We start from the raw sequence: 26,161 nt of genomic DNA, 5'->3' as shown, positions 1-26,161 counted from the left end.
ATTCGAAAAGCCTTTTCGTTCAAACTGAGTTACTCACACAGAATGGGTGCAGGAGGTAACTCTTGAGCTCGCAAGCAGAGTTGCCAGGGGAAAATTTGAAAAACCCTCGGGCGCGGTTAAAAAATCTGTGAACTCTAAGAAGAAGTCTGCGGCGTTCTCTATACAAAGACTGATGCGCGGAATCGCTACAGCGACTAATCAGAATATTTTTTAAGGTATAAATTTAGACGAGTGTCTGCGAAAAACATGGTTTTTGATTATCCTTAACAAAACCATTTTTATTTGCAAACTTTTCTGCAAATCTGGCATCTCTTACTGGCAGCTATATAACATAAAATTTAATGTGTGCAGCATAACTGATAGCGGCCCTTACACGAGCATTAAAAATGTCATTTTAAATGATGTCATTTAAATGATGTAATTCAAATTTGTTAGAAATTTCGTCATTAGTGCACCACTACACGTTCATTAAAATGATACTTTTTTTTACTAATGACATTTTTAATGACTCGTGTAAGGGCCGCTGATTACACCGTTTTCACAGAGTTCCATCCACAAGAAGCAGAGGAGCCAGGTGTACAAATTTGTCTGTATATTTGCAGATTTAATGCTATAGATATTTTTATGTTTATGTATTTTTTGCAGTTATTCAGCACATTTTCGAAATGTTTTCTCCAGAAATTTAACTTAAGCTGCAATCATTTTAAATCGATTCGGACTTGTTTATTTCACTATTTCACACCGGAGCATTTTTTTCTGAGACATTTCGCATTCTGCATACATAGAAAAATTTAATCTGGCATCTCCGAAGAGAAGAGTATCCTCGTCATCGTCTCGCAAGGCAAAGTGAAAACAGTCTTCGAGTGAGTTCATAATCGATTGTTCATGATATTTTTCACCGCGTTCATTGCGTATCGCCGGAAAGTGTTGTGCAAATTCTACAGCATAGATCGTTTTTATTTGAATTGCGTTTCATTTTGGTACACCCACGATTACCTAATAGGCAGAATGTGAATAGTGAATGATTGTGGTCGAATGGAAAAATTTTCACCTTCCTCGACAGTTTTGTGTCAGTGTCAGTAAAAGGATAGACTATAGAGAAGCCAAGCAAAATACGAATCGAAGAAGGCGTTGTCACATTCGCGTGTTGCTTCCTGCCTCTAAATACGATACTGATTGTTCATCAATCATTGTTTGTAATCCATTGTCTATCAGTTTTGGATTGTGTTTGAAACGTCTGCCAAACGTAAAAATATCTTTTTAAAGTGTTTAGTATTTGGTGAATATTTAGTCTCAAATCGAATACGACAGACGAACTGGGATAGAGAAAAGAGGTACACCCTTCTCTCTTTCTCTCTGGCTAATCGAAACCTACTGACAAAAACAACAGTCATTAATCCGCGCAGTCCTTCCCGTTCTCTCGTGTACTGTTTGTATCTCATTCTCTTTTTCTCGTGTGTGTGTGTTCATTTGTACCACCGAAAAAATAAAATAGGCAAAAGTACAACGAAAATATTAAAGGTGTTCCGCTCTTGCATGTGTGGTGTACGGTATTAAAGTAATGTGGTGTTTTTCATGCGTCTCTGCTCCAACTAATTCAGGTATTTTTCTACTATCCATCTTGCTCTGGCGCCCTGTGTAGCCTATTGTTGTTTTTGTTTGCTTCACTAGTTCGATGTAGATTTTATTTTGTGTGCAATTTTATAATTTTGTCGAAAATTAGCTTGGAATGTTGTCAACTCATTTCTGTTCGATGTCGTTTGAGGTTTGACCTTCTGTCGTTTCTGAAAACCTTTTCTTTGAATCGCGCCGATGATATTTGGTAATCATCTACGGTTTTCTGCTTATCGACGTCAAACAGTGACGAGCTGACTGTAGTAGGTATTTTCTAGTGTATTATCAGTAAAAGTTGAATTTCCGTTCCAATCATTTGGCTTAGTCGCTATGCATAATTCGAATTAGTCTATCTAGTTTTCTCTTGCGATGATAGCCAGTCTTCCTTTACAACCAATTGTCAGAAATGAAAAATGCATTTTTTGTATTTAGATTTATTGAATTATTAGATTGATATCATCAAACCATTTTTTCGCTAACCAGGATCAGAATTTTGCTTCAAATCGAAGAATAGAATAGATAAACTGGTTCAAAACAATCATATTCTAGTTTGTTATTAACGGATGTCATTTAAAAATGTACTGGCTATTTAGTTATATGCATTTCATTTCCGAAGAATTGCGAGGAAAATTTACTTCGTGTTAAAACATTTTATCGGGGGCATTTTATTTGGAAGTATAAAAGTACGAGTGTGTAATGTCACAGACATAACTGTATGTCGTGAATACGAATATAACTGAAACGTTTCCTTCTTACTTTCGAATATCAATTAGCAGATCAGAATTCTATTTCAATTTAGTTTTCGAACTAGTTTCGAAACTGAATTCAGTTCCGGAATCCAGTTCCAACATGCTGTATTCTGGAACGAAGTTCCTGGAACATAATTTTGAAACTAAACTGTCCTCCCGACGATTGAGTACAAATAAAAGCACGACTTTAAGCGTTTGAGGCTTTATACCACGCAAATGGTCTGTTTTCATTGCCGACTGCTTCTCTTGACGGCCGAAGTTCGAATGAGAGCACGACCTGAACATTTTACGCTTTATACTTGATTTGTTCTTACTGATGTTGGTGGGACAACCTCACCTAGACATCCAGTTCCGTCTGATGCACTAGAAGAAATGAACAATTTTCAATCAATGTTTACCTTTCATACTCGTCTAGTAGATAGCCCGAACTGATATGTGCCTGACTATCTTAAAACCGTCGTCCGGGTGCGAAAAAGGCAAGCAAGCGTGACGAATTTTTCTCATTATTTGCAAAAGTTTTAGAAAACTGTTTTTCAATTATTTATGGTTATCTCACACTGTTGAAAATTTAATCACAGATTCCTGATCATATTTCCGATAGCTTGTAGAAAAAAATATGTTGTTGGATTAAATACGTCAAGAGATATTCGCGATAAAGTTCTGCCCATTCTTGTACAAGGTAAATTTTGAAAAGGCGCTCCATAGTAAAGTAAGTCGTATTCACAATAAAACAACATGTAAACACAGAGTAAACACGAGGTGTTGCGTAGTGACAAGTGATTTTCGGTGCAACAATTAACGAGAGAACGCAGGGTTCCTAAATTATTTTTTATTATGGCGGAAGAATATAATTTGATTGATATCGATCTGGCGCCAATCGGAGCAGTTTTTCAACAGAATGCACTTTGGGATCAACAATTTCGCAGCTATCGGAACTAGGTTCTTATGAACAAGTGTTGGAAAGAAATTACTAGCTAGTACAGTTAATGAAAGGGCATTAAATGAGTTTTGAGAATATGTCGAGTTATCTCGAAGAAAAAGGTTTGCTTTTTGTATAATTTTTTAGATAAAAATGCCACAGCAGGAACGATGAACCACTCTGACTATTGCTTCTTACCAGATTGGGTGATCGAATATCTTTTAATTTTAACTTCCCATACACAGATTCAACCATCTATGGAGAACCAAAAACACGAATACGTAGTGCCGTCAATGTAGGGCAGTTACATATCAGATGCTATGAAATACGCAATCGCACTTACATAAATCACTAAAATTATACTCAGCACGCTGAATAGCAGCCATGTGATAGTTGAGTTTGCAAAGTCCTGTCAGAGCTCTAACAAAAATCCTGCAATGATGTTTATTTTGTCAGTAGACATTTTGAACTTTTCAGATTCAAATCTGGTAACAATGTTGTTGTTCGAGCGCAAGTTTGCAAGCTACGTCAGTAGCTGATATGTTTGGATGTAGCCCAAGAACGAAACCTGTGCTTTATCCAACTAGTTGACAGTCATAAAGCTGGATCTTTCATTCGTGGTACCAGCTTTAGCCAACTCGTCCGAGATAGTTGGTGACTGACATGTGGGCAAAACCCACAAATGTTCCGTTTATGACTACCTCTTTTAGGCTCCTTCAGTCATCGGCACGTAAATACACCTTGACTTGAGAACTCCTGTTTTTAGTGGCCTTTTACGACATGAAACAGGAAACCGATGGATCAATTCTTGATGGAAATAATTCCGCGGGATGCCACACGACTTACCTGTTAGGTGGACTTATACTACGAGGACAGGTGGACCGTAGTGCTATTCTTAGTCAGTTGAGAACCGCTACCGACATTACATGGTTATCAGGGCTGCTCAGAAAGGGAAGTTGACATTGAAGTTCAATTTCCATTGGTGGCCCAGTAGCCGAATATTCATTACAACGACATGATTTATACCGTCGAAGAAGAGTCATTTGAAATGGCGCCTAGTCAGATTGAAACATTCGAGTTAGCCAAAACATCCAGTGTACAATCAGTTGCTAGTTGCTATAAAGCAAGAAAGTGGAAAAGAATTCCGAAAAGAATAACCATTCGGTAAAAGTTAGAACTACAAGAGAAAAAACATCGTAGTGTGAGAAAGTTTTGCATTCTGCAAAAAAGCTACAATTCGGATAGAGCGGAAGCAGTTGACACTACTGCATGTAAATGGCTTAAATAAGAGTGGATCCAGTCAAGATGATTTCGTTTGATTGTGATCAGAATTTTCTTTTCGATAAATATGAACATAAACAAATTATATTGTTTTATTACTACTGTACAAACCACTTTGACTCTAATTATAATCTATCATTGGAAATCTTTTGCGTTACGTAACGCGTCGCGCCCATTCTGGCTTCACCTTTAGAATGTAGCAGTTTGCATGTCACGAAACTTCAGTAAATGTTGCAGATCTCCTGCAATGAAAACTGTTTGAAATACTGAAAAAGGATCATACTAATTCGGACATTTAATATTAGAATAATCACAGATCATTTTATTTCCAGTAAACAATGGTCAAATTTACATATTGTGAATTTTCTCGTACCGTGAACGAATAAAACTTCAATGGTACCGTAAAATTGACTCTTGCTATGAATAATCCAAACACAATTCGGATAGCATTTAACAATTAGACAACTTTCAGTAGCAGTTCTTCTTACGTGATAGTGACGGTTTTTTGGAGAAATTTTTCGGTCAAAAATTGAGCGATTAGTTTCCCCTATCGAGTGCCGTATTGATAATCAATCGCTGCGCCGGAGATCTCTTTCGTCGTAATCTTCACATAAGACGTGTACCGCACCATGCGTTGTATGTATAATACAATCAAGTATCGTCCGGCAATTAGACGAGAGAAAGAAATCGCAGCTCGCAGTTTGGCTACGAAAAATTCGCACTCCCAACTGACTTGCCTCGAGACTCGAGAAAGTTACTTCTTGTATGAATCGCCTCATCACGCAGCTGCGCGGTCTTATGATTGCCGCTGGGCGAACGTTTATCGAGCTGCTGAAGTTCGATTAACGGATGTCGGCAAAGGGAAACAACGCCTGTTTATCGGCCGGGTGTCTGTTGTTTTTCTATGCCGCGTTGTATTCGGCGGACACAAACATTGACGTAAAACATACATGAAGCTAGTAAGCCAGTCTGCCCAAGGCGCAATGGAATCCAGTGTAGTGGGGAACCGACCGTACCTGCGGAGTCGTGGTTTAGATCTACGATAGGAAACAGACCGGAAACCGCAGTGTTCGATCACATGTGATGCTTAAAATCAGACCGAGTGCGCTAGTATGAGTTTTGTTTGGTACACACTGGTTGATTTACGCTCCTTCTTCGACTCTCATAGGCATAGACAAGCAAGTGCAAATTTGACGACGATTATTGATAGAGCGATTTCGAGTTTGATTGCTACTGCTCTAACGTAAATATCTAGAATAAAGAGAGTACTGTGAGTTCGAAAAATGTTTGAAGAATCGATATTGTCTTCAAAATCAAATTCAAGTCCAAAATAAGTGAAGGATGAGCCTGTTGTTTTTGCGTCACTTCAGGTTTTTAAGGGATCTTAAGACCTTTCAGTTGAATTCAGTATCGTGGAATCGGCTCCACAATGTTTGAGAAAAGCGAGTGACGATATTCTCATTTTTAACACCCTGTAATTTCGGAACCAGAAGTTGAGCTCAGCTGAAATTTAGGAATTTTTTATAGGATCATGATACATGTAAACTATGTTTATTAGTGACGTCTCGTGACCAAATTTACGGACTGTGCATTGCGTATGTCGTATGATATCCGATTTAATAGTTCATTGCAAGTAACTAAAGTTTCTTTTTGTGACATTCAGCTTATAAAAGACTATTTTGTAGAAACTGGAATTAAAAAAGATGGGTGGGTAATGTCAGAGACATAACTGGATGTCGTGAATACGAAAACAACTGACATGTTCCTTAACACTTTCGAATATCAATTAGTTGATCAATTGTATTAATTATGCAAGCATTTCCCTTTTTCACATTTTTCGCAAAAACGAAGAAGGCTTCACTTGATCTCGATTACTGCGAATCTCACACAGCGAAAAGTGCACAAATCTAATCAAACTGTTCTCTATTTGCACTAAACTGAGGATATTTACCTTCGATTTGCGAGCAAGAAATCCTAATAGCTCTTTAGAAAACTTTTGAGCCATTAGAACGACTGATTTTGTGTAATGCTCTCCACCGTTGCTTTTTCACCAATGCAAATGACTGGCAGCTGTGACGTAATCGCTCTTGTCGGAAGCGAAACTAGCTATGCAACCGGCACAAAATAAATCTGCTCGCATTGGCGATAGAATCCAAACTGATTCAATTATTGTTAGGAGCTTTCTTTTACGTGATTTCGTTTGTAGCTTTTTCACTAATGGGCGGTCCTAACGGCTATAAAAATAGCCGCATACAGAATTTTAATTTCTATTATTTCATTTTGGGTTTGCATTTCATTGAAAGAAACTATCAGGTTGCTGTACGGGATTCATTCCTGCCTTTCCGAAGGACCAAATTGTGGAACTCACTACGATATTAAGCACTGTTCGGAACATTTTTCTCGAACGATTTGTTGTACAGTAGCAGATATTTTGTTCTCTTCCTCAGAACGCGTTCTGATTGGCTGGTGTTGACATGGATCAAATGAAACAGATTTTCCAATAGTGTACTATTGAAATACTTCAATGCTGTTGCTATACACGTTCATGTTGAAAAATTTCGATTCTATTGGTAGTTAGATTATATAAATCCTTTCATAGATCACTGAGCTATGAGCTTTCAAAATACGAGAAAGGCAAACGCGCCTTATGAATTATCCGCTTTGATACTCGTTTCTACCAAACATTTCAGAATAATTCAGTTTAATTTTGAATTATTTGAGATTATGTCACACAACTGAAAATTTTATCATAAAATTGTGATCTTATTTCCTATGGCATGTAGCAAAAATTATGTTGGTTCGTTAGATACAACAAGAGATATTCACGATCCAAAACTTATCACTCTCTCAGAGGGTAAATTTTGAAATGGCGCCCCATAGTAAAGTAAGTCGTATTCACGACAAAATTATAGGATGATAGTACTCATGGGAGAGCAAGGATGTGAAGATTTGGAACGGAAAGGTGATACGTGACAGTCTCTGGTATACTGCAAAGTAATTACAGAGTGGCAAGTGACCGGGAAAAAGTGCAAATCCAAAAATTTTAGTGCAAATCCATGAAAAAATTTACTAGCCCTAATCTGAGTAATAGGGAATGCTCAATTTTGTGTTCGAACGAGAAGTTCAGTACAAGTTTTGGAACATCTTATTGCCCCACACAAGTTCAATGGTGCACAATTCATTGGAAATGGGGCCAACACCCCATGTTTCATTCAACGGTTTTTGTATGGGTTTGACAGCAATTTTAAATCGATAAGAGCTTTTTTAGTTGATATCAGTAACAATAATTTGGATACTGCAAATGACTGTTTCTGTTTGTTTATTTTGTCTTTCAATTATTACGGCATATTTCTGTATTTTCGAGTATGTTATTAACTGCAGATTAAAAGTTGATGATTTCAATCGTTATTCTATGCAAAGTGTAAGATAGAATGATTGCCGATAGGATCATAATAATCGAAAGAGAGAGTAAAGAAAGAGGAACTGTCATTTGCACTTGGGACCTTTTCTAGTGTTTGTCTTCAGATTTCAGAATAAGTATGCATAATGGTAAAAATACCATCAGGTAGCATGTTTAATATATTTTTAAAGAACTTTTAGGATCCTTCGTATTTTAAGTGCCTGCCAACGATTCCCCTTAATTTCATGAAAATTTGTCTCAGTAATGTAAAATTGTGATAATACTTGTGTTGTAATCGACAAAGCTGTCGACTTTCACCTTATTCACTGTTTGCAAGAAGTATATGATTTCCTTCTTTGACAGCTGAAATTGGTTTTTCAGAAAGATTTAGAAGATGGTTTGATTTGTTCAGTGAATCAATGTTTAATTTTTTTCGCAGTTTATCAGCTCTGATAAGGATATTGATTTCGACGAAGAAGCAGTCGAAAAGAGAATGTTTATTGGTAGAACACATGTAAAAAGCACTCACTATTATTGAATCTGTTTACTACAAAATATAAAATACAAAGTTTCAGAAAAACGAAAGAACGGTTCAATAGAACCAATTCTTTTGGTATAACTATTAAGTTTTCAACAGTTCTAGTTGATGCACTGATGAGTCGAAGACGAAGACGATTATGTTGAACTGCTGATGCAAAACCCCCGGATCAACATAATCCGCTGAGCTGACGTAAAGTTAATGCATTTTGCAAAACACTTGTTTGCGCCGAAGCGCTATGTCTAACCTGACGTGCCGAAAGAACGAAACAAATTCGACGGCATACTGACCGCTAACAGATTTTCGTCATTTGGTGGTTTGGTACCTCGTGGGTAGCCAGTTTGTGCAAAGTGCACATGACTTATTTCTAGTTTTTACGTTTCGTCTTCGACTCAACAGTTCTTTGAAATAAACGGGTTTGTCCATCTCTAGAATACACTGCTAATTTCAATAAGTTTTAAGAAGAACTGATTTTCCAGATAGCCTTAAAAAGACTGATTCAGTGGTAGTCTTGCAAAAGATTGAATAGCTCGAAAAATAATTATTTTAATTTTGATTGCAAGACTATAAATTTTATTTTTCATTATTAGGCTTTAAAATGCCTGATGATATTTCTGGCAAACTTCGACACACCACCAATAATCGAATTTAATGTGAAAGCTGCGCTTAAGAGCATTAGTGGAAAAAGCAAGAAGTCTAAATAAAATGTGTTGATTTTTCAAAAAATTGCAAGAATTTTGATGCTTCATTCCTTCGTGAAATGTAAGACTGGTCACTTTCATCACCGTTGGCCAGATATGTTTCTTGTTTTAATCCTATTGTTACATCAAAGCTACTGGCGAAATAAAAGACAAAATAAAGATGGAATATACATATTGTCCTGGGTGGTACTGTTAGTTCAGAAGATTATCGTTTGGACACACTGTAGATGAGACTTTTAAACGTAGCTCCAAGGAGATACCCAAAAAATATTTCATTTATCAACTGTCGATGTTTTTTTGGACATAGGATTTCTACTTAAAGCTTGAATGAGAGAAATAAAGTCTACGTTTGTTTGCGAGGGGGGTTTTTGTACAAAGTCTACGTAGTCTTATTTTCTTTTATTCACAAACCAAAATTACGAAAAACAGTCTTTCAAGCCAAAATAATGTTTCACCAGCTTAGATTTACCTGAGACAAGACATATTCGAATAAACGTGAATGTCTAGCATTGCGGAAGTGCAAATTTTCGAAAAATACACTTCAGAAGGCTAAACTGAACTAAAGTCTTTTTAGTAAAATTATTCATTTGATTCACTAGACGAAGAACTTAACTAAAAGTTAAAATCATTCGAGAAATGGTGGCCTAAGTACACGAACATTAAATTCTCTCGATCATCTTCGATTGTCTCTCCAGGTATGAAGATGAACGAGTAAAACACTAACTTAAACATTTCATTTAAACAACGTGGACAGAATACTGGCTATTGTTTTCGATCTATTAGTGCTAAAAGTCCAAAAGTCTAGTGTTATTAGAAAAGTCAACGACAGTCTACGATGGGGGGAAATGGGGGGGTTGGGTTTAAAAAATTCCAAATTTTGGTCTACGAGATTTATGAACGGTCCCTTAGTCTTTTAAAACAGAGAAACCTGTTTCAAACCTCCTAGTGGTGTGATGATGCCGTTCTCATGTGATTTGTATTCTTAGCAACATTACTGTGGCATTTTTGAAAAAAAACTGCTCATTGAATAGAAACCGGGAAGTTTATTCGGGTGCAAACTAGCAAGACCTAAAAATCGAAACATTTTCGAGCCAAAATTAGAAGACTTTTTTTCAATTTTGAGTAGCATCGACAGTTGACAGTGTCAGTTAGAAATTTGACAGTGACAGTTTGAATGTTTTTTTTCCTGGAAACCAAAATCCACCTGAATTTTGAACTTAATTTTGGTTTTAGAATGTTGTTTTGAATTTTGGAAAACTTAGACTTCGAAACTGAATCCTAATTCTAGATTCTAGAATCTTCTAGCTAGAATTGGTATCCAGAACTCTCAACCTGGATTGAAAATTCAGAATTCCAAAACAAAATTCATAATACGAGTTCTAGATCTGGATTTTGGAACAAAATTTTCGATCTGAACCAGAATTTTGAAGCTGACTTCAGTATCTGCACTCCTAGAAACGATCGTGTAAATTTACGTCTTCTGAGACCGACATATATGTGCGTCAAAAATGACTCAATATTACAGTAAATCTAACTTATATTTTATGCATTCTGACATTTTTAGGTGCTAAAACATGTAAATTTACACATTTGCTTCAAAGGCGGGGTTTGTTTGACGTATATTTATATCATTCTTGTAAAATGTAGTCATTTCACGGATTACGTTCTTATGAATTGTGTCATATGTGGATTTGCTGCACCAGTAAATTTCATATTTGTTTGCTGTGTGAATTCAGTTTCTGAGTTTCCCTTATTCAGATTAACCATGCTGGATTTGAATTCAGGAACTTGTGTTCTGGAACTGGATTCAGTGCTTCAAGTCCGGTTTGGAATTCAAGTTCAGTATTCAGAAATAAATTCTGAATTGTGAAAATGAGTTCAGTTTCAGAATTCTAAAACTAAATTAATGAACCGAATTCTTTATATGGATTCCGAACCTAAATTTAACAACTAAAATTGGATCTAGTCCCATGTTCCGAATTCAGTTCCAGTCATTCTTCAATATAGATGCTACGTTAAAATTCTGGAAGCGAAGCAGTCAAATTTGCACAATTCACACAATCAATCAACCAATATGAATGATTATTAATAATAGGAGGAATGAAAGAAACAAGAAACAGCCTTCGCAGCCGATTCATACAGCGTACAGAATCATTGCATGGCTAGTACTATGGATCCTACTGACGCTAAGAATCCTTCCAGGTCGGGGCTCGAACATACGACAACTGGCTTGTAAGACCAGCGTCCTATCCATTGAACCCCCAACCCGGGACGTCATCTTAAACATAATCTACTTCAATTACTTCTTTTTGAGAAACTGCGAGTTCCGGTTGAAACTAAGTAGCACTAAGTAGTAGTAGGTTTAATAGAGAACTGATTGTTTTGTTGTTTTAAACGATCACTGAAAATATTCCATATTTCTATGTGTCGATTATGCACGATACGCTTTGTGAGATGATTCGATCAACTCGTGTGTTTTGAATTTAGCACGCCTTATTTTGGCACTGAATTTCACCATGATGCTTGTTCTTACTAAACATTTTAGAAAACTTCAATTTTGAGTTATTATTTCATACTACTGAAAATTTTATCATAAATAGCTGAACATAATTCCGATTGTATGGAGTGTTGCTGCATTAAATACAACAAGTAATATTACCGATTGAGTTGAGCCCATTCTTGTACAGAATGAATTTTGAAAAGATACCCCATCGTAAAGTAAAATGTATTCACATAAAAATAGCGAAAATTTTCTTATTGGAATCTTCCAGACTGTAAACCTTTACTAAACTGATTATATTCACTTCCGAATTGCACATTTCAACAGATAAGTAATTCTAATAGTTCTCTAGAAAATATTTGGAGCCAATAGAAGGGATGATTTCGTATAATGTTCCCCATCCTTGTTCACTTTTCGTTGTATTCTGCTCCATTGCAAACGACCAGTAGCAGGATGACGTAGTCGAGTTTGTTTGAAACTGGATCTGTAAATGCCCCGCAGTAGAACTGCTTCCTGTGCGGATTGATGCAATACTGAACTGAATTCTTGATACTGGAACTAAGCTTTGGACCTGGGCCTTGTTTTACTTCCTGCTCAGTCAGGTTAGAATGAACGAAATATATCAAGTGTTAACCTTTTTACCTGCCCTGGCACGAGAAAGGTGTCATGAGTTTTCTTCTTTCATACTCGTTGGTACCAAACATTTCAGAAATCTTCAATCTTAAATTATTTGTGACTATATCATACAACTGAAAATGTTATCATATTTCCGGTGGCATGAAGCAAACACTATGTTGATACGTTAGATACACCAAGAGATATTCACGATCAAAAACTTATCACATAGATCAGCCCGCCCGTAACAAACAAACAAATGGGGCTTCGTTCGCAGTCGATCAAAACAAAACCCGTTCTTTCTAAATAAATTTTTTACCGCTGTAAAATCCGTGTTCGTCTTCTGCATTAAAATATACATACTTGAGCTGCTTTTCAAAATTAAATTGTACCCGTACGATTTTTACATATTAAATGATTTTCTACTGATTTTATATTGACTGAAATTTTGGATTTTTAAGTAACTTCTACGAAATAATTTCGAACAACGCCGGGTTATCCAGCTAGTATGTAGATATGTTTGTAGCGCAAGTGACAATTTCTCTTTGTTTACTTTCTCTTCTATTAATTACCAAACGGTTTTCACGTTTACCACTCACCTCTTTGTATACAATAATACTCGAAACCTGCGACTTTCAAACAGAATGGTAAAATCCAAGAAAAACTTTATAATCACGTCACAATAATCGAAAGAAAGTGAACAAAAAGAAACTGTCACTTGCTCATACGGCCATTGGAAAAATCAACCGAGAATTGAGAAGCTTAATTTTAAGTTTTCTTTTTCTGGTAGCACTGCGTTCAAATGTCATATTGCGATCGTGACTCACCCGGCTTGGCCACGCACAGATCGTCTGTTTTTATTCAGTAGCAAATACACCATTCATACATTCATCTGTTTTTTTTCTTCGCTTGTATCGTATTTTGTTTGCTTCGCTTCGGGTGTGTGTTGCATCCGTTGGGGAGGCTCAGCTGGGTTGCTCATTTGTGTGTACGTTATTGAGTTACCAAGTCAAGACTGAGTAGACCAGGAATGCCATGCAAACAGATTTATCAGTATTAGACAAATTTTTACATGCGCAAACCGATATTATCCAGAACACAGATTTTCTCAATTCAATATAGATTTCACAAAATATTGGATAATTTTTTTTCGTTTGAACTCTGGTAGCAGTGACGAGATAGAAGATAGAAGTCTCGAAATCAATGGATGAATCCCAATTAATATTTGAAACTTTGCGAATTCACTGAAATTCATGAAAGTCATAACATTATGAAACTTGATAATGATTATTTCGATTTATTAGTGAAAACAGAATTATTCAATGTCGGAACAGCGATGAATATAATATCTAGCGTAACAGATATTTTCACAGAAAATATCTGGCATCTCTGGAGTATACTTTTAGCAACGGTAACTCACTGGAAACTACACGCTTCTAGAAAAGTACTGATTTAACTGAAAACTATTGACTTTCGAATTATTTTTTTCTATAGCTGAAATTACTGCTCCCAGGAAGATTGCTTTTAGTAGTCTAGTAGTCACATTGACAGTTTAATCAACCTCATAGAATCTATATAATTTATGTTTTTTCTTCAACTCGTCATTCGTCCAAAGGATTAGATTTCATTTAGCTACATTTTTGGTGCAATTCCTTCCAAACTCAAACAAACTGTGGTGGGGTAACAAATCTAGGAGGAATGTTGTGGGATTAGTGAGTTTAAGAAAACCTAAAGACTGCGCGGATTCGAAAATGTTTAGGAGGGATTGCGCGGGATTTGCGAGTTTATAAAAGTTTAGCAGGAATTAAAAATGTTCTGGAGCGACTGCACGGGATTGGGTGAGATCATTCTGGTTCGACGAGTTCATTTCACGCGCTTTTTTTTTTGAGAACGGCTAATAACCCACCTGTCAACTTCCACTTTCGAAAGAAATTGCAAGCGAGCTATGAAATAAAGAGCATTAAATTTAACACGACGACTTTTCTCTTCCGTCTGGTGTTAAAATTAATACTCTATCTTTTATAGCTCGCTTGCAATTTCATTCGAAAGTGGAAGTTGACAGGTGGCTTACTAGCCGTTCTAAAAAAAACGCGTGATTTGTCTGAGTTAGTTCAGAGTGTTTAATTGATTGCCCCTTGATTGCTATAGTTTAATATGTTCATAGTCGAAAAACTTCGTGTGAGTAATACTCTTTTCTAACTCAAATGACACCCATAGTTTTTGTCCTGGTACTTTGGGATTTTCTAACTTGTTTGTTTTTTTTATTCCTAGTCATAAACCGGTCCGTTTTTACGTGCGAAAATATCAATGAAATTACACGCAGAAAAATATTGTTGATAAAGTGACTAACAATTCTGGTTTGTTTCAGTCGATGTTTTTTTTTAATCCAAACAACATTTGCTCGGAATAACCATATTCTAGTTTGAAAGAAGCATATTTGGTTTGAATCTTCGATGTATCGGTTTGAAAAAACTTTTGTGGTTTTTAAAAATCAGGATTTTGCTGCATGTTATACAAATCATCATTAGCGGCAATTCCGTAATGGTAAAGTGTTATAATATATTACACTTTCATTGTTTGCATTCTCCTAGCTCCGTGTACAAAAATACGTGATTGAACGGACGAGTTTTTAACGGCCAATAAGTGTCAACATCCACTTTCAAGAGGAACTGTATGCTATAATTGTAAATATAGTATGAATCTACGGTTATGACTATTTCTAAACGAGTACCGATATGTTCAGAATTCCTTTCCAAAGTGAATTTGAATTTCAAACAGGCTCTTAGGAGGAACTCATATAATTTCAATTATATTGTAGAATTTTAGAATTTTACGATCTGTTACAAGAACTTTTCATTGGAAAATGCAAGAAAATTAATTTCGTGTAATAATTTTTTTTATAAGATATGTTGACAAATTTGTAGATTCGAAATTTGTTTCGGTTCGATTGAGGTTATTTTTAACGCGAAAGGAAAAAATTAAAAGTCGGTAAAAAGCTATTTCTTACCATAATATCGGATATTTGTTTAAGTATGCGCATCTGTACGGTCCTTTAAGTGGAATTTCATAATGTACGCGGCGGATAAAATCATTTAAAAAAGATCAACATAACATTTTCTCACATACTGAAACCAAAGCTGAAAATTTTCATTGGTTAAAATAGAATCTTGGGTGCTGCAGAAATAACAGAGGAAGCAAATGATTTTTTTCACACGAACATTATTTTTTGCATGATCAAATGATGTTTTAAATAATGTATACACATTTTATAAGTGGAAATTTGTTTTCATTTGTATTTTGACTGATAAACTTCCAATCATCATGCTCGCACACGTACGCTCTAATTGTGATACACAACGTTGGATCGCCCATTGGCTATTTAAAATAAATACGGTAATAATTCGCGGTGTGATTAATTTTCGTTGAGCGTGTTGATGCTGCCAACCGTTGGTAGCGAGACAAAAAAGCCTTTCGCTCACTCTCGCGTAATGTGTTGCGGTCATCACTATTCTCTCATCGCCATTTTGAATTTTTTCACATCTGCCGCGAGAAAGGCCTGTTGTCTCTGGCTGCTTGCGTTGAGTTGCGGTACCGTGTGTACTTTGTGCAGTGACAAGCAACTGGCCAGCGAATCGAGAGTTACATACTCTTGCTGCTATAGGAAAAAAGCCGACCGCTCGTTTGCTGTTGCTCACCAACAGTTGGAAAATCTTACACCTAGGCGTTGTTCGTCATCTTCATCATTATCGTAGCCTTTCTCGTTCGATCCCTACTTCCCAGTAGTTATTTCATTTTTATGTTGTTTTAACGGAACGATACTTTAGAGGTGATTTTCTAGTTAGTATAGTGAAATTAATCTAAATTCGAGTACGTGTGTTAAAATCTCTGTTCAAGGAGAAACGCTAGTGTATGAAGATTCGAGTTTTTTTCTTTCAGTTTAACGAAAGCAAATTCCATCGAATGCTATAAAAAGATTGTGTGATGAAAAATGGCCCTGTTCTAATGTTTGGTTTTTTCTTCTCTATTCTATCTTTCTGGAAAATTCTTCGTGTGTGCTGTTCCGGTTGTGAATTTGTGGAAAATCGGACATCGGCGTGAAAAATCCGGATACGAAAACTGAAATATTTGTCCAACCGTGTGTATTTGTGTGCCTCATCATCGTCGCCGCCACCGTCACTTACACTTGGAACTCCACGTACGGGCGGTTTTCGTCGTGTATGTCGCACCCGTAACTTGCTCCTTGGCTGGGCGAATTGGAATTTATTCACACATTCTCCGGAATTATCGTCATCGCCGTCTGTCATCTTTCGATTTGTACTCGAACTGCATCAAACAACTTGGATTGCGGGCGGAATCACGCGACTGTCGTCCTACGTGTGTATCCCGCTGGTGTCATTCAAAAACATCCTAAAATCAGAACCAATGGCAGCCATCCGCAAGAAGCTTGTGATCGTCGGCGACGGTGCTTGCGGTAAGACATGTTTGCTTATCGTATTCAGTAAGGATCAGTTCCCGGAGGTCTATGTGCCGACCGTGTTCGAGAACTACGTGGCCGACATCGAAGTTGACGGAAAACAGGTGAGTTTTAATTATTTTACTGAATGGGCATTTTAGTGTATTTTAGAGGCACATTAGACACTTGCTCATCCTCTGAACAAACGTACAGACTGACAGATGCAGGGCAGGGCAGGGCACGGGAAGACGGGGTGGAGTTTGCTGCTCGTGTGGCGAAACCGGGACAGCAACATAAAGCATTAGTAGCCTAGCTATGTATTGTCAGCAACAGCGAGTAGTAGCTATAGCGTAGAAGAAAACGAAGTTTCAAGGGAACTGGCTGTTACTGGCACTCGTCTTCTTTGTCGTTGTGTTTGCACTTGGCTGGCTGAGGCGGACGTCGTCTTGGTCGGTTATTTATCTCTTGCTACGGCGGCTCCCCCATTCGCACAAAGTATCGCCGAGAAAAAGTTAAACGGCGAACGAAGGGTTTTCTGTCGTGGTACGCAATTTTGCTGGTATATGTGTTTATTTTGCCTTACTGGATGCCCGTTCTACGCAATAGTGTCCTAAAGGTGTAAGAGCCAAAGTGCACTGAAATTATTTATCTTTGATTAGTTTGTATGCTTTCTTTTTGAAGATCTACACGTAGACGATCACTGAATTTAAGATCTGAGCACTTTGCATCATTTCACCTGGTTTTCAAAGAAAGGCAAATCTTACAAAAGTAAACAAATCGAGTTTTACTGTCCTACGAATAAATGTTTAAAAATCCTACAATTTTTAATTAAAAATCTCAATTTTAGTAATACAAAAAACAATAAAGGGCGCAACTGTCATTCCATTAGTTTACGTAAGTTTAGCTTTCCGTGCCCTATGCCACATCAAACAGGGTGATACTTTAATTGCTGAAAAAGAATTGTGAAACTATTTATTTTTGTTATTTTGAATGAGTAAATGAGACGATAAAATTACCCGCAGATTTGCCTGAGTATCGGACACCAGCCAATTTCACGAAAAATGCGCGATGTCGTAACTTCACTCAGGGAACATAGAAGTAAACAAACTTAAAAAGGGCGAAACTCTTATTTTGATTTATTTAGTGTATATGGAGGAAAAATTAAAAAATTAATACTTCTGAAGATAAACCAACAATTAATAGAAATCGAAACCAAAGTCGAATCATTCATCGATGCTTTTCTCCATTTATTGTCAATGTTAGTTTCGTCTTTCTTTGAAAAACAGTTCATTTATGAAAGACATAAGCTTTGCTCAAGATTCGACAGATGAACAGTTTTGTTTGTGAATAGTTTCAATCAAATCTCTGACAATATTCGCAGAGGGTATTCCCAGTCTACTTGTACTTGTTAATAATTTCACTGAGATTCTGTTAGTACTAACATTGTTTCACTAGAGAAACCTGGCTAGTTTCGTCCAAGGATCAATGTCGTTGATGTCATTACCAAAAATAAAACTCGATTTTTGAGATTCTCTGAAGGTAAACATTAAAAACTAGCCTGTAGTTCACTTGACCGTGATACTTTATCATCTATCGAGTTTTACCGAAATGGCTTGAATATTAGATGACGCAAAATCGTTATAAACTAAGAGTTTTGTTTGTTCAAATCAGTTCAGAACGGAGTAGGTAAAACGGGTTTTCCGGATCAAGTTTTGTATGTGTGGTTGTTCATTTTCTCAAGCTGTAAATTTCGCTACTTTATTCAACAATCGTTTTCCAATGTGTTGGAGATTGCTGAAAATTCAATTAGGTTCATGACGGCTTTACGTTCCACAATAAAAAACTGTTCTTATCCACCTAGCAGGGTGACAAGTGACCGGGAAAAAGTCGGGAATCTGGTTTTACCGGGAAAAAGTCGGGAATTTTAGTGCAAATTCGGGAAAAAATTTCCTAGTCCTAATCTTAGTAACGATTTTCAGCGTCATGATTTTCCTGATACAACAAATGAAAAGATGAAGGCCATTTTGTATTTGAACTAGAAGTTCAGTACAAGTTTTGAAACTTCTTATTGTCCCTCACTGGTTTGATGGAGAACAATCCATTGAAAATGGAACCAACACCTCAGCAATTTTAAATCAATAAGAGCTTTCTGAGTTGTCATCAATAACAGCAAAATCAATGCTCATAATGAAAAATAAGGATAATTGGATGCTTCTGCTGGATTTCTATTAAATCTCGACAAATATTTGAAAAGATTCCAAGTGCAAAGGACAGTTTCTCTTTGTATATTTTCTCTTTAAATTATAATGTTTAACAGCAGATTGAAAGTTGATAGTTTCAGTCGATAGTCTATACAAAGTTTAAGATAGAAGGATTGCCTATAGTACCGTAATAATCGAAAGAAAGAGGAACTGTCATTTGCACTTAGGACCTTTTCTAGTGTTTTTCTTCAAATTTCAGAATAAGTATGCATAATGGTAAAAGTAACATAAGGTGCCGTGTTTGATAATTTTTTGAAGAAATCTTAGAGGCCGTGGTTTTAGTTGATTTCCCTAATTTCACCAAAATTTGTCTCAGTAATGTCAAATTGTGACAATACTTGTTTAGTAATCTTGGTATTGATTTCAATAGGATTCGCAAAATCGACAAAGCTGTCGACTTTCATTTTATCCACCGTTTGCAAGGAATATTTGATTTCCTTCTTTGACAGCTGAAATTGATTTTTCAGAGTTCGCAAGAGTTTGTTCAGTGTCGATAATAGGAGATTCAAATTTAGATCATCTCAGTCACTAGAGGCACAGATTGTTGTTGTTTTTCCAAAGTGACAAGCGTACATTTTAAGAATTCTAGAAGGATTTTGTTCTCTCGCCAGAACCCAACTCTGAAAGAATATCGCATATGTTGTTAGCAATGGCCTCTCGTCCTCATGTGCACCTCGTGCACTGCACAACTGGCCAAATAGGCTCTGTGAGAACTTGTATGCACACATTCAGGAAAGGCTTCAGTGGCTTATGCTTATGGCAGTTGAAAATAAATTTCTGTCTCAGTTGCAACATCGAAACGGTTCTAATATCATACCACATAAGCAGTGCACAACCCGTAAATTTTGTCACGAAACGCCACTGGTTGTTAGAAGTAATCTGGTTTGAGGGAGGAGTGTTGTGCTTTAGTTCATTCATTTTTAATTTTTAACCTTATACTATACCAGGCTAAAAAAGTATTGGAATATACTAGAGATGGTCAGTCCGCGTACGGTCCAAAAGAACTAGTTTTCCTCGAAGATTGAGTGTACTGAAGTTTATTTTTGAAGAACGATAGCTCTCTATTCTTCTCAACAGAATAGTCTTTCGAAACGTTTACTGGTTTGGGGAATTTGGTAGAAGTTCGCGAACTTTGAAAATGTATACAAAAGAGAATGATTATTGGTAGAACACATGCAAAAAGACTTTATTATTATAGAATCTGTTTACTACAAAATATAATTTATAGCTCTCATATTATTTTCGAAGAAATATACAAAGTTTCAGAAAAACGAAAGAATGGTTCAATAGAACTAATTCTTTCGGTACAACTATCAAGTTTTCAACAGTTCTTTGAATTGAATGGTTTTGCCCATTTCTAGAATACACTCCTAACTTGCATAATTTTTAAGAAGGTTAAGAAGAAGATTGATTTTCCAGATAGCTTTTAAAAGACTGATTCAGTGCTAGTCTTGAAAAAGATTGAATAGTTCGAAAAATAATTATTTTATTTTAATTGCAAGATTTTAAATTTAATTTTCCACCATTAGGCTTTCATCTAACTAATGATATTTCTGGAAAACTACAAAACACCACCAATAATCGTCGAATATGATGTGAAAGCTGCGCCTAAGAGCATTATTGGAAAAAGCAAGAAGTTCAAATAAATTGTGTTGATTTTTCAAGAAAATTGCAATAATTTTGATGCTTCATTCCTTCGTGAAATGCAAGACTGATCACTGTCATGACCGTTGGCCATATATGTTTCTTGTTTTAATCCTATTGTTACATCGAAGTTACTGGCGAAGTAAAGTACAAAATAAAGATGGAATACATTGGGCTTGATGATACTGTTAGTTCAGAAGATAAACGTTTGGACAAACTGTGGATGAGAGTTTCAATCGTAGTTCCAAGGAGATACCCGAAAAATACTTATTTCTCAACTCTCGATGTTTTTATGGACATGTAAAAAAACCGGGAATTTTTAGTCTCGCGCACCGGGAAAATCGGGAAAAAACCGCCTCCCTGACCTAGTGGTGTAATGAAGCCTATCTCATATTTTTTATATTCCCGAAATGAAATGATTCAGCTATCATCTTACAAAGCCTGTACAAAAGCCCGTATTTTTCGAAAAAAAGAAGCGATGCAAACTTTAAATATTGCAACCTAATATTGAAACATTGAGAGAAGATTTCATTATTGCACAAATTTCACAGTTTCCTCTCTGGAGATAAAGTATTGTCGGATTGAAGGGCAGTTTTGATGTTTTGAAAATGATTTCGTCAATGCGATGAAGTTTTCACTATACGATCAAAAGTTTCGTCAATAATCGTTGTATTTACAATAATATTGTCTCGTGTAAAGGGCGCTATTCATTTTCACTGATGTTGCTTTTTGTGTTGTTGTTGGAAACAAGAAGTTTTGACGTAGAACTACATCTATTAATTTTTTTTTACTAAAATGCATCTGGGTGCATTTTCTATATTAGTTGTTTTTCAAAGAAGGGTTAATCTAACATTGACAGCAAATAAAGAAAATCATCGATGAATGTTTCGACTTTGGTTTCAAATCCTATTTAGAAATCATCGTATATTCTCAGATCAATTTTTGATTAGTAGAATTGTTGGTTTATTTTTAAAAGGCATACAAATTTTACCACTTTTCTTGACTAAATCAGTGACTAAATCAACGTAAAAAGAGTTTTACCCTTTTTCGATTTGTTTACTTTAAAGCTTTTTATGTGAATTATGAAGCTAAGCCCTTGCGAATTTTTTGTGAAACTGACTGATTTCCGCGACTAAAACAAATCCGGGAAATGTTATCGTCTCATTTACTATTTCCAGTAGCAAAAGGTCCGGAAACCATTTAAAATAAAGAATACTTGCTTATCCGACGATTTTCGTCTCGCCCAAAAATTATTTGTTCGAATTTATGCTTTCGGACAGCAGAATTGTCAAACGACTAAGTTGTCAACGTTTCTCTGAATTATTTTTATGATTACTCGATCCACAATCAACGGAATTCGACACACATTTGCTTTGGCCCAAACATTGAGCAAATGCACAGATTGTCATTCCATCCTTTGAGTCAATGCACTAAACAGAGATCTTTGATGGCTTCGATATAATAGACGTTTTCTCTTCCAGGTGTGATTTTTGCTTTCGGTAAACGATTTGACCTAAGCAGCATACATTGCGTCGGATGAACAGTCCATTTTAAGGAGCTACTCATGCTTGAATGTTCATCCGACGCAACAGAACAAACTTTGAAGCAGTTCCTTGTACAGCTTTTAAGCAGCGAGAAATGTTTCTCAGAACTTTTGCTATGAATACGACTTACATTACTATGGGGCGCCTTTTCAAAATTTATCCCGTACAAGAATGGGCAGAACTTAATCATGAATGTCTCTTGTGCTTAACTAAACAACATAACTTTTTTACAAGTTATCGGAAATATGATCAGGAATTTGTGATTAAATTTTCAACAATGTGAGATTACCATAAAATCCACCCATTTTTTAATCCACCTAGTAGTGTACTGATGCTTTTCTCATATTACTTATGTTCTCACAAGATTTTTTTTCAAACTTGAATAAAATCAAAAACTTTCTGTGGTAAAAACTACCATCACCTTTTCGATTTGTAAACAGCTATGTCAAGTTAGTATAGATTTAGATGTGACGACCCTGCACGCTATACAAAATTGAACAAAGCACACTGTGTGTTAGGCGGGTGCGTTTTTTCTTCTTCCGTACCAGCGCGTACCGATGCGTACCGATTTTGCATCATTTTGTATGACAGTTTGAAAGTTTTGCTACTTATTGCCATAAAATTTCGGAACCAGAAGTCTAGATGAAATTGCAGTGTTTTTAAAAACATTGGGAGCTTTAAATTGAATCATGATTTGTGAAAATCGGTTCAACCGTTTGTAGCGTACTATTACCGGTACGTTTGGAAGCAGAAACCGGGCACTAGTAGTCCCAAAGTAGATTTATATATCCACCAACTAACAAGATCTGCAACTAGATGAATTTACCAGTAAATTTTATAAAAATGTGCACCTCGTATTGCCATCGCTTGTGAAAAAATACTCACGAAATTGAAAATTTTTACTAATCGCACTGTAATACCGGAACCGGAAGTCGGAACTGGATCAACTTTTTGGGGACTTTTCAAACAATTTCAAGACCTTTTATTTGCTTCTTAGTTTTTAAAAATCGGTTAGGAAATTTCCGAGAAAATTGAATGCGCGTTTTCTCATAGATATGCACATATTGCCTTGTAAATCTGGAGCCGGAAGTCGAATCGGGATAAAACTCAATAGCGATCTATGGAACCGTAAGATCTTTCATTTGAATCTAAGTTTGTGAAAATCGGTTCAGCCATCTCCGAGAAAATCGAGTGACATTATTTGTTACAAACATACATACATACATACATACATATATACATACATACATATATACATACATACATACACACACACACACACACACACACACACACACACACACACACACACACACACACACACACACACGGACATTTACTCAGTTCGTCGAGCTGAGTCGAATGGCATACGACATTCGGCCTTCCGGGCCTCGGTCCAAAAGTCACAGTGATTGTATGGCATACAATCAAAAACAAAGTTTTCTAAAAATTTTGGAAACAATGAGGAAAACTCATCAGGCTTGCTTGCCTTTTTCACACCCGGACGACGGTTTTGATGTAGTCAGACACATATCAGCATGGTTGCCACATTTACAGAGTAATCTACATTTTACAGATTTTTCAGATAAATTTGTGACCAAGATTCTGTATATGCAGATTACAGATTTTTGGCAAAAAATACAGATTTGTACAGATTTTTGATAGCGTGGATTAAAAATTGTATAATGATCGAGTTAAAATGTAAAGGGTGATTTTTTAAGAGCTTGAGAACTTTTTTAAACAATACAACGCATAAAATTTGCAAAATCTCATCGGTTCTTTATTTTAAACGTTAGATTGGTACATGACATTTACTTTTTGAAGATAATTTCATTTAAATGTTGACCGCGGCTGCGTCTTAGGTGGTCCATTCGGAAAGTCCAATTTTGGGTAACTTTTTCGAGCATTTCGGCCGGAATAGCCCGAATTTCTTCGGAAATGTTGTCTTCCAAAGCTGGAATAGTTACTGGCTTATTTCTGTAGACTTTAGACTTGACGTAGCCCCACAAAAAATAGTCTAAAGGCGTCAAATCGCATGATCTTGGTGGCCAACTTACCGGTCCATTTCTTGAGATGAATTGTTCTCCGAAGTTTTCCCTCAAAATGGCCATAGAATCGCGAGCTGTGTGGCATGTAGCGCCATCTTGTTGAAACCACATGTCTACCAAGTTCAGTTCTTCCATTTTTGGCAACAAAAAGTTTGTTAGCATCGAACGATAGCGATCGCCATTCACTGTAACGTTGCGTCCAACAGCATCTTTGAAAAAATACGGTCCAATGATTCCACCAGCGTACAAACCACACCAAACAGTGCATTTTTCGGGATGCATGGGCAGTTCTTGAACGGCTTCTGGTTGCTCTTCACTCCAAATGCGGCAATTTTGCTTATTTACGTAGCCATTCAACCAGAAATGAGCCTCATCGCTGAACAAAATTTGTCGATAAAAAAGCGGACTTTCCGAATGGACCACTTAAGACGCAGCCGCGGTCAACATTTAAATGAAATTATCTTCAAAAAGTAAATGTCATGTACCAATCTAACGTTTAAAATAAAGAACCGATGAGATTTTGCAAATTTTATGCGTTTTATTGTTTAAAAAAGTTCTCAAGCTCTTAAAAAATCACCCTTTATTAAATAATGGTATTGATTGTTTTTCAAAGTGAAAACTATCCTGATTGTGTGTTAATTCTAGAAAGAGGATAAAACTTATATAAAAAAGTATGTTAAGGACAGTAAACACAGATGTAATATCTGCTAATAAAGATTTGTTTATGCTTACTTTTAGTTACAACTAGTGTAGCGTAATTGCGTATGCTTTCAAAAATTGCTTCTGATAAGATGAAAAGATGATGGCCTCGGCCATAACGTGAGGTAGTAAAGAAGAACGATTGCCAATTGCTTTATACCTAATGAACGAAAGTGAAAATAATCAGTTCGCACTGTATTCGAGAGGCTCAAACGCAAAAACAACTTCCAGCGTTTTTTCAGACTAAGAAAAGTTTTGGTTTCTTTAAATTTAGGTTCTAACGACTTTTCATTCCGTTGTGCTTCGATCTTTATCACTTCTATGTACAGATTTTCAATACAGGTTTTTGAGCTCCCGATACAGATTTACAGTTTTTTCGTCTGAAAAATGCAGGAAAAATGTGGCAACTCTGCATATCAGTCCTGATTATCTACTGGACGAGTATAAAAGTAAACTTTGATCGAAAGTCGTCCATTTTCTCTATTTCGTTAGGCGGAACTGGATGTCGTGGTGAGGTTCTTCTACCAACGACAAACGATAATTCGGACGCAAATCGCATTCAGACAAATCTGTAAACAAATTCCAAAACTGAATTCTGAATCTATTCTGGTCCACCTGAATGCTGAACTTAATTTTGAGGTTTCTAATTAATCTTAAAAAATCATTTCCAAATTCTGTTTCAGAACTTAGGTCCAGTATGCAGATCTTGCATGATGGAACTGAATTCTGGAACTAAATTTCGAAACTAAATTCAATTTCGGAATTCAAATTAAGAATTCAATTCTAGATCTATATTGCAACTGAATTTGTATCCTATTTCGTTCTCGAACTCAGGCCTGGTTCCTGAATTCTATAAATTATTTCTTCTTAGAACTATTAATATATTATCATAGAACTATTTGAAGTTTGGAGAGACGGCGATTAAATTTTAAGCTGGTATTGATCTTACCAATTTGAACATTTTTCACAGAATCTTGAACATTGATCTAATTGCCGCTTATTATTATGTGCGCTTAGTGTAATCTAAATCATTCGATAGCAAAATTCAAGGAAAATCTTTTTGTTTGACCGTAGCGCTTCCAGACAATCTTTTCATTCATTAAAAAATTTTCTGATTTGTTAAACTCACGTTCACAATGACCAATATTAGTCATCTGACTCCATTCCACACAATCCATCATCTGGTGAACGATAT

General features: G+C 36.2%; 1 protein-coding gene across 3 annotated transcripts in view; it reads left to right on the top strand.

The window, feature by feature from the left end:
* Nucleotides 1-834: 834 nt before the first annotated feature.
* LOC131439459 (ras-like GTP-binding protein Rho1) overlaps nucleotides 835-26,161 on the top strand; it is a 46,669-nt gene continuing 21,342 nt past the window's right edge. The window contains exons 1-2 of one of the 3 annotated variants that reach the window (XM_058610486.1): nucleotides 835-1,334; nucleotides 16,735-16,895. In XM_058610486.1, coding sequence (XP_058466469.1) covers nucleotides 16,740-16,895 — 156 coding nt within the window. In that variant the 5' untranslated portion in view covers nucleotides 835-1,334; nucleotides 16,735-16,739. Of the gene's footprint in view, nucleotides 1,602-15,911; nucleotides 16,144-16,734; nucleotides 16,896-26,161 lie in introns of those variants that run through there. The other 2 variants (XM_058610483.1, XM_058610484.1) reach the window with 2 other exon arrangements.

This window comes from Malaya genurostris, chromosome 3, assembly GCF_030247185.1.
Source record: "Malaya genurostris strain Urasoe2022 chromosome 3, Malgen_1.1, whole genome shotgun sequence".
Lineage (NCBI taxonomy): Eukaryota > Metazoa > Arthropoda > Insecta > Diptera > Culicidae > Malaya > Malaya genurostris.
Note: the sequence above shows the minus strand (reverse complement) of the source record. Positions and strands in the feature narration are given on the sequence as shown.